At 40.2% G+C, this 10,156-nt stretch overlaps 1 protein-coding gene across 1 annotated transcript; it reads right to left on the bottom strand.

The window, feature by feature from the left end:
• Positions 1–4,683: 4,683 nt before the first annotated feature.
• Positions 4,684–9,035, bottom strand: tlx1 (T cell leukemia homeobox 1; the record flags this gene model as incomplete). The annotated part of the gene is made up of 3 exons (XM_084561367.1): positions 4,684–4,894; positions 5,954–6,332; positions 8,576–9,035. 3 exons carry the CDS (start codon positions 9,033–9,035, stop codon positions 4,684–4,686), a joined length of 1,050 nt encoding a protein of 349 aa, XP_084417493.1.
• Between the last annotated feature and the right edge of the window lie 1,121 nt (positions 9,036–10,156).

The raw sequence follows: 10,156 nt of genomic DNA, 5'->3' as shown, positions 1-10,156 counted from the left end.
CGACTAAGATCCCTGTTACGTGTCTGTATTTATAACTAATTTATTTATGATTCATTATTTAGATATTTCTAAATCTATTAATAGAAGATAGAGATCCTAAATTAGGTAAACCTTTAAGCTCAGTCTCGTGGTGCATGAAAGGAAAGAGCAGATTTTGGAGACTGTTTATTCGTCTAATATAGGTTCACATGTGGAAACTTAAACCTTATGTCACAGCAAACATTGATCCTTTTGGCTCATTTGCACCTTTCTTCCTCAAAAGACCAACATTTAAAAAAATCTGAGACAACGTTCGCTTACCAGAATGAAAGTAGTAGTCTAAGCTTTGACTTAGAAACAGCGTCAGAATATTCATATGTCTCACATTAATGTTTTGAAAGAACATTTGAGTATTTGGAGTGCCATATTAATCCAAATTACAATTAACAAGGATTTGTACATATTCAAGGCATGTCAAGTTACTGGAAGTCAAATCACCGCTGTGAAATTAACTAGAAATGTGTATTTTAGAGTTCTGCAGGAGCTGCAGCTTTTATCAGTTTAGCTGTTATCCAGTGTTGTTCCTTTCACTTTTATTTCTACATCTTTGCACTCTCCACAGAACCCAGAGCCCGAAAGCCCCAGAGCAAGTGCTGAGACGATGGGTGGCAAGGAATATACTCCCTGTTAGGAGGAAGAAACCTTGAGCAGTACCCAGCTCACGTGGTCGGGCACATCTGTATACGTCAGCCGAGTAGAGGGAGGTGGAAGAAGAGAAGAAGCAAGGAGGTAAATTCATATCTGAGTACAGCTAAGTTTATTTCTTTCTGCAACTGCACTCTCAATGTGAACAGTTCCTCCTCTATTTATATATTTTTATATTTCTTCTTGACTTACGGTTACTGTACCAACCTCCAAATCAAATTCCTGGTGTGTGCAACGTGTCTGATTCTGCAAGCGTCTAACATACATACAGTTCTCACACATGATGCATCTGAACTGTGAGGAAGTCTGATTATGCAGGGTTCAGATTGTTTTATCTGTATAGATATATAGTTATTCTGATGCCTTTGGTGTGTGTGTGTGTTCTCCTTTGGTAGCTGGGCCATGCCTCATGCACAGTTACTGCAATTAAGGCTCTGAACAAATGACTCTGCTAATTAAGGGGATGGTAAATGGAGATGTGTTGTGGAGTGGAGGTGTTTCCGAGGTCAAGAACCAACCGTCATCCTCTCTTACCTTATTTTACAGTTAACTTCAGACTAGTAAAGAGTAAAAAAAACCTTTATGCAGCCTTTACTTTTCAAACTGCACCAGTCGTCTTCTGACACGCTTGGTATTTAGGTTGTTGTTTCAGCATGTCTGTCTGCATGCAAACCAGACTGACTCCATGGATGGACGTCTTTCTGTGAAAATGTAGTTTCAAAGAAGTTGAAAAGTGTTTTTTTAAATGTTTCAGTACCAGTATCAGATGATAGATAACAGCCCGTGGTGTGCAGAGTGCTTGTGTTCTTTCTCAGCTTTCTTTTTAAACTTTATCAGTTCAGGTGGTGACTACTTACTCCCCCCCCCCCCCCAGGAGTAAAAGCGTGCTTGTGTGTCTCTGAGGAATTCCAAAATGCTTCAGCAGCCCACGCTCAGAGCTGATATTTTTGAGTAGATGAAGAAATTCTCCTTCACATTCCTCTTCAACTTTTTAAAGAAAGCTGTTCTGGAGAATGTCACATGTGCCACACTTACTATACTAAACAGCTGGCTCAGCACAGACTGCAATACATATTTAGATGTTTTAGACAAAAAAAAAGGCCGATGTGTGTAGTCTGGAAGAGAACCTGAAAGAAAGGCCCTTTTCTATTCATGTGTAGTATCCTCTGAAGGGTAACACAGCATAAAATGATTTCCAGACATTAGAAAAGCAGATAAATGACTCAGATCTCAGGACAAAATGCTCAAAAAGTGAGTGTAACATGAACAATTATTGTGTCTCCCTGTTGCAGGTCCACGCTTTCTACGTGAACAGAGCATATACATGCAGGCAGGCCATGAACCAAGCACAGAATAATGGAGCCGATATCCGAAAGCTGGACTCGTTGGGTCCAAGTAGCTTCTTCGGTGTCAGCTCTGTTTTCAATCACTCAATTGATCTGAAAACGGTTTCAGGAAAACACATCAAGGCGTGCTGCCTTTGTTTCGGCTTTATTTTTGTTTTTGCAGGGGGGCGGATATGACCTGGATGACAGAGAACCTTCACAGACGTAGTGGAGCCAGTGTTACTGGATACACAACAGGAATCTTTTATTTTTGTGTGTGTGTTGTCCACAGATTGATTCACCTGCCAAGTGAGGGCTGATCCATCCCGTTAACTGTTTGATAATCACAATATAATTTAGGATCCAAAATATCAGATGGAGAAAAAACAAGAAATCTAAAAAAACCTGGGGATTCAAGATCAAGCAAATAAAGAAGAACCCAACAAGTTACGTTTCATATTTTTATAATTACAAATGTATGAAACAATAGAGTTGAATGAGCTCTGTTATGGGCTTCAGCAGGCAGACAGACACATTTAGAGAGCTGGACAGACGGATATTTACCCCAGGGGGGAGCTGGAGACTAACCGGAGCTAAAAGAGGGTAAATATTAGACTCACTTTTGCACAACTCCAAATTAATAATCCTCTTCTACTCTCTGATGTGGAGGCAAACCGCTGCTGCAGCATGTTCACTAACTGTTGACGTGTAAAATATGTTTGTCACCAAAGTGTAGACGTAGACGAGTCTGGGTTCATTTGTTATATCAGTATTATTATTTTAACGTGAACTGAAGTGTGCTCTTAATATTTAGTGCTTTGTGTTGTAACGGCAGGTCTTCAAGACTCCACACGTGCTGCTTATCGTCATCGTTTTCACACAGATATAAAATAAAATGTTCAGGTCGTGGTTTGAGTGAGCAGCATCAACCAGTCAAACAAAAAATAATTAAAATAAAATAAACAGCGGCACCTGGAGCGATGTGTGTGACGACATGTGTTTCCATCGGCACAACAAATGCTTTGCAGAGGAAAATGAAGGTTAGTGTCTAAAATATTACACATAAGATGCACACACACACTCACACACATACACCGATCAGCCACAACATTATGACCACTGACAGGAGAAGTGAATAACATCAACCATCTTGTGACAATTCAATGTTCTACTGGGAAACTTCTGGACCTGGCATTCATTCATGTGGATGTTACTTAGACATGTAGCACCCACCTAGACCAGACCAGGCACCCCCACCCCATAGTAATGACACTCCTTGATGGCAGCAGCCATCCCCAGCAGGATGCAGCCTGACACAGACACACACACAAAAACACTTTAGGAACAACTAAAAAAAAAAAAACATGAAGAACAGCACAAGGTGTTGACCTGGCCTCCAAATTCACTAGATCCCAAACTGATCAAGTATCTGTGGGATGATCCACAGAGGCCCCTCCCCTCAAAGGCCCCCCCACTAACAACATTCAGTTGCCAGACACCACAGGACACCCTCAGAAGGACCATGTCCATTCTCTGATGAGTCACCACAAGAGAAACCTGCACAATAGTAGGAAGGTGGTCATAATGTTATGCCTGATCGGTGCGTATTCCTCTTTTCACAGGTGCATTAACTGTCTCCACTGTTCTCATTGATCGCAGCAGCCTGAGTGTCAGTCACGTAGTAGAAACCCTGTCCAGAACACATTTGGACCGTGTCAGACAACCTGTAAAAACCTTCTCTCTCTCTCTCTCTCTCACACACACACACACACACACACACACACACACACACACACACACACACACACACTGTATAGACATGTACAGAAACACACAGATATCAGATTGGTCAGCAGAACTCCAGATGTGAGGGTTAAGACTTATTCTATATATGGTTAAAGTTAAAACAGGGTGAGGTGTGTACGTGTAAGGCTCAGGCACTTAGTTGTGATGGTTAAGGTTGACGTAAGGAATGAATTATGTCTTTGAAGACAAAAGGGGCAGTAGGGGGTCTACATGTGGACCAGTACTGGTTCTAAACCATTGCTGCTTTGTAAGGACACACACACATATATATACATACATACACACATTGCCATGGCAAATAATGGACAATAATATAATAACTGCTTGATCTGCTGCTGTGATCTCAGCTATGTTCTCACTCTTGTGTTAACTGTGGTCAGAAACATTGTGAAGTGCAGCTGCAAAGTGCCATGATAGTATTATTTTTTTCTTTTAATAATAAGACTCTTGTATCTAAAAGTATGACATGGACAAACGAGCAGATGTCCTCGGACTGTTGAGTGTCTTCCATCCAGTCAGGTCTCAGTCTGAACTCATATAAAACGAGTCCTGTGTCGTCTCTCTGCCGCCACTAAGTTCTCCGGAGCGCAGAGTTCAGCAGAGCCACCAGTCCGGTGTCCACAGGCCTGTAGCAGTCAAACCTGTAGCTGAGGTGTCCTCCTCCTCACCCTGTGGTCCCCATTAGATGGGAGAGGCGCTGAGGGACTGAGCAGAGTCTGTCAGACAGAAAGGTGATAATAAGAACGAGGGCGCAGGGACGCGACCTGACAACCAACGTCTGTGAGAGAGAGCGCGTCCTGAACCGGAGGGGGAGGCCCTCCTGAGCACCGGAGCCGTTCCGCAGCACAGAGTGTCCGCGCCTCGGGCTCTACTCGCAGGCAGACACGCTGCTGATCTTCGCGGTGTTCTCGCTCCAGGGCTGCAGGTTCTGCAGGGCGTACAGGGAGCTGTTCTGCAGGCACAGCGGGTCCGGGGTCAGCGGCTGGTTGATGGTCTTCTGGAAGGCCTCCTGCTGGAGCTGCATGAGGATCCGGTTGGCCTGCTGCCGCTCCGCCTCCCGCTCCTCCGCCGTCTGCCGCCTGCAGCAGAGACCGAAGGAAAAGATGTCAAAGGCTGAACCATAACAGGGACAGAACGAGGTGAGACAAACTTAATATATTATATAAATATAGAATAAATAAAGCCATGCATTGCTTTAACGCGGATGGACAAGTATTCTGTCACTAATCGACAGGAAAGAAATATTTAGTTTCCTAACTAATCAGCGCTAAAAATAACTTTATTCCAACAATTTTTGTTATTTTTTTAATTATTACTTCATTTAATTGTGTTATTATAAATGGAAAGTTCAGTTATCTGTTAACGAAAAATAAACGGTGACAGTAAATCAATGATTTAGTCTTTAAGTTCATTAAAAACTGCTCAATAAATAATAATAATAAAAAAGCACATTAACAGTTTCTGTAAAGGTCAGAAAAAAATGTTTAATTTTATTTATTCTTTATGTTACATTTAGTATTTTATATAGCCACATATATTGTCTAAAAAATGTACACTTTGATTCCTTTATGGCCCAATATATATATATATATATATATATATATATATATATATATATATTGTTTTATGTCTTGCGTATTAACTCCATAAATATATAAATTTTAAATATACTAGTAAATTCAATATTTATAGGTAAATATACAAATTGTAATCTGTATTAATCTAATATTGCTCAATGAAGTTTATTTTATTTCTTTCATCAGATTTCTCCTTCCTTCCTGAAACGTATTTCTTTATAATAAGTGAACTTATGAAAACCCAGCTGGTTAAACATTCTGTCTCACAGCAAATCTACGCGATGCTCTATTATTACACATAGATAGTTAAATTAAGATCATGGATTTATTGACTTTTTGCCAGCTCCATTTATTTCATTAAGAGTCCCTGCACAGTTGTGTTTTCGTGTTAAACTATAGATTAACTCCTTATATATAATTATAAATCCTCATTTTGTGCTTTTACATAATAAACCTGCAGCTTTAACAGTGAATGCTTCTCAATGGCCTCACTGTTTTCATGACTCTCTTATTTTAATCCCTGACTCTCTTTAAAGACATGATCGCCTCCAGTGAGTTCACCTCCACTTCGTGCGTCTGTTCTGGAACCAGGTCTTGACCTGAGCGTCGGTCATCTTCAGGGCCTTGGCCAGCGCGGCCCTCTCGGCCGAGGCCAGGTACTTCTGCCGGTGGAAGCGCTTCTCCAGCTCGCAGATCTGCAGCCGGGTGAACGACGTCCGGGGCTTCTTCTTCTTCGGGGGCGTCCGGTTCTGGTAGGGGTGACCTACGCGACGTGTCACAGTGAGGGGTGAGAGGGACACTGGGAGGACGGGAGAAGACGGGACAGGACAGGACAGGACAGGGAAGCAGGAGACGTGCAGGGCAAAAGGGAAAGTGAGCGAGAGCAGTGAGAGCAGCAGCAGCAGCAGCAGCAGCAGCAGCAGCAGCACAGTGAGAGGCTCTAAGAGACAAAGAGCTTTAAAATCTGAAGAGTCCATGTGGAATCTGATTTAACCATTAATGTCATCTGATGGAAACAACAGGGAAGGAAATACAAGAGCTAAATAGCTGCATAAATGATTGTCTTAATTTATTCCGTTTCATATAATCAACTTTAATAGGCTTTTTATATATAAAGAAAACATAATAATACAAAAGTAATAATATATAAATACCATCTAAACCTTTAGACAACAGTAAAGTAGCCAAACTAACTGAAAAACAGTGTTTTAATCACCTTAATAATCAAATAATCAAATAATAATCCATATGAATTAACATATTAATACTGTCTAAACCTTTATGGTAATCTCAACAACAGTAAAACAGATGTAAAGAGTCAAACTAGCTGCATAAATTATTGTTTTTAATGTCTCCCCTTTCATACCACCACCTTTATAGGCTATTATATATATTATATATTTATATACACAATCAAAGAACATAATAATACAAAAGTATTGTCATATAAATACTGTGTAAACCTTTAAATAACAGTAAAGGAAATGTAAGAGTCAAACAAGTTACTGTTAATCTATTCCTTATTTTACAATCTCACCTTTATATATGTGTATGGAGCTAGAGTATTTAAAGGTGTAGACAGTATTTATATATATTAATACTTTTGTATTATTATGTTATATGTGATAGATCTGATATATACACACACACATATATATATAATAAAAAAGCCTATTTAATATATACATATATACATTAAAAACAATAATTTATGGAGCCAGTTTGACTCTTTGCATTTACTTTATTGTTGTTTAGATGACCATAAGGGTGTCGACAGTATTTATATAAGAACCTGATAATAAATTAACATATAAATTAACATATAACATATAAATACTGTAGTTAATAGTTTTTTTATTATATATATGTATATATATATATCAGATAACATAATAATACAAAAGTATTAATATATAAATACTGTCTACACCTTTAAATACACTAGCTCCATAAATCAATTCCTTTTTTACAACTTTAAATAGCTTTTTTTTTATTTATTTTACTTTTAATTTTAGTTTTTTGTAACCAGAGAACATAATAATACATAAGTTTTAACATATAAATACTGTCTACACCCTTATAGTAATCTAAACAACGGTAAAGCAAATGCAAGAGTCAAACTAGCTATAAATTATTTTAGTTTATTCCTTTATGCACAATGAATTAATAATATATAAATACTGTATACACCCTCATAGCTGTACAAACAACAGGGAAGGAAATGCAAGAGTCAAACCATATGATTGTTTTCTGTTTATTCATTAATCACACTTTATAAGCAGAGAATCTAAATCTTGATACGCCTGAGGAAGTTATGCAGCAGCTACATGTATTTACACATGTGTGTATTATTTTGATCTATATTTCAGTTTGTTTACGTATGTGGGAATTTTTTTGAAAGAGCCTTTGCAGTATTTTGTATTTTGTTCTCTGCAGGGATGACATTTTTAGGAAATAATTTAGCCGCATCTTCAGACTCACATTTGACATGGCATCAGTAGAACAGGTTTGTACAAAGATAATGCTGGAGAGAACTAAAGTGACAGAAACAGAGACAGTGGTTCTGAGGAGAAGACTGCAGCTGGACGGCTTCAGAAGAGACATATAGACTGGACATTCTGCAGGACAGTGAGGACACAGATAGCAGCTGAAACATGGCAAACTCAAGATCACTGACGCTCTGTTAGACAAGTCAGAGTAGAGAAGATGGTTTTAAAATGTAGAATAGGAGGAAATGATTCTGTATTGGCAGTGACAGGTCCTCTGAGTGAATAAATCATATAATGAGCTAATTATTTATCAGTTCTGGGCACTTAATTATATTTTTTATGATCAGATTTTACTGTAAAAAATGATCCAGCATTTTTTTGTTAAAAAATACTGTCGATTTTAATATATATATATTTAAATAGGTTATATATTTTACGTATTTAGTCACATTTGAGTCATTTTTTTGCAAGTTTTCAAAGAAAGTGCAGAAATAAATTAGAACAGCTTGTAGATGGATTACCAATATTTCCTGGATAACAGTCAGTGTTACCCAGAGCTTCTGTTTTTAGTGAAGACAAATGATGAGGATAGAAAAATAATGTTTAATTCTGTTTCTGAAGGATATGCGTAATGAGACTGGAACACAGAAACTGTCGCCTCCTTTATTATTATCCTTCTTATTTTCATTCTTACCTGTGAACCTGTCTTTGGTGTACCGCCGGTTGCTCTCCATCCACGGAAACGTGAGCGCGGTCACGCTGTTGATGCTCCCGCTCACCGGCGGCCCGCACGGGTTCCCGCCGCTCAGAGGCCGGTGCGCGGGGACACGGATGACCCCGGCGTGGTTGACGTTACTCCCGTTCACGCCCATGTTCATGTGATAAGCTCCGCCGAGGGACGCGGCCCCGCACGAGCCGCCGGTGGCGCCGTTGTAGACGCCGTTTCCGCACGCGAACCCCCCGCTCATGCCGCCGCCGTAGGCCGGGTGCCCGTAGTCCGTCTCGTGCATCCTCGCGCCCAGCATGCAGCTCTGCTCCACGTTACTGAGGATCTGGTCGATGCCGAAGCTGATGGGCTCCACGTGCGCGTGATGATGCTGCTGCTGCTGGTGGTGCTGCTGCAGGTGCGCCCCGAGTATCCCTATGTGATCCATGGCTTCCGCGAGGCCCCCCGCTCCTGCGCGAGGAACAGAGGTTGTCCCGCGCGCGGCTCCCCGGACTCTTCAGTCTGGGCTTCTTCTGCTCGAGCTCCGGTCGTTATAGTGAGTGCAGGCGCTCGCGTGCGCGTCTTTCTGAGTCCAGAGTGCACCCCTCCTTCCCTCCCTCCCTGCCCCCCCCCCCCCCCCCCCCTCCTCCTCCTCCTCCCCCCGCTGCGCAAAGACATCCATCAATGTGCCAAATAGACAGCGCGAGACCCAGACCTAATTTTGGGGCCTGCAGACTGAACAGGCTAAAGACTGAGCTCCGAGGCTTCGAGGAACACTTCATAAAACACTGATTAACAACTGCGCAAGATCAATAACACGACGACACGACATCTATCTGCTTCCCACCGTGTGGCCGCGTGGCCGTGGGCGAGTACGGACATGGCACACACGCGTTTAGCCTCGTGTTTATCTCCTTTAATTGTCGACTCAGGGTTCACAGCAAGCGTGATTTTATCCAGTCTCGTTTCGGTGTTTGTTTCCACGGTGAAAATGTTATATATATGTTTTTTCGACCATTTTTTATTATTTTTTTTTTTTTCCACCTCGAAATTTTGGGAATTTTTCAGGTCATAAATTCCAGCAGTCATCAAAACTCTGCAGGCCAGTGATAATTACAGACACTCGTTATATTTTATATTTTATTTACACCGATTACCCATTGCTAGTTAGAGCAAAGTTAATTCTTAATAAATAATAATAATAATAATAATAATAATAATAATAATAATAATAATAATAATCTACAGCTTCTTTTACTGTGCAAAGGTAAGAAAATAATTTAAATTGCTAAATATGTATTATGATTGCAGGTACACGTTAATTCTTTTGTTTTATTCGTACCTTTATTTACCCATAATACACCTTACAGGCTGCTGTTTTATAGTTTTGGTGTCAGGATGTGTTGCAGAAGGTCTAAAAAAGTAGAAGAGCAACAAAGAAAACTTAAAAGATTTATGGTTTAACTGCAAACCTGAAGGATCCTATAGGGGGTTAGAAACGTCCACTAATTCCTCTGTATAGCAAATAAATAGTAGGTTTCCATTAATTCTATAAAATCATTAAAGTAC

This window comes from Chelon labrosus (assembly GCF_963514085.1).
Source record: "Chelon labrosus genome assembly, chromosome: 15".
Lineage (NCBI taxonomy): Eukaryota > Metazoa > Chordata > Actinopteri > Mugiliformes > Mugilidae > Chelon > Chelon labrosus.
Note: the sequence above shows the minus strand (reverse complement) of the source record. Positions and strands in the feature narration are given on the sequence as shown.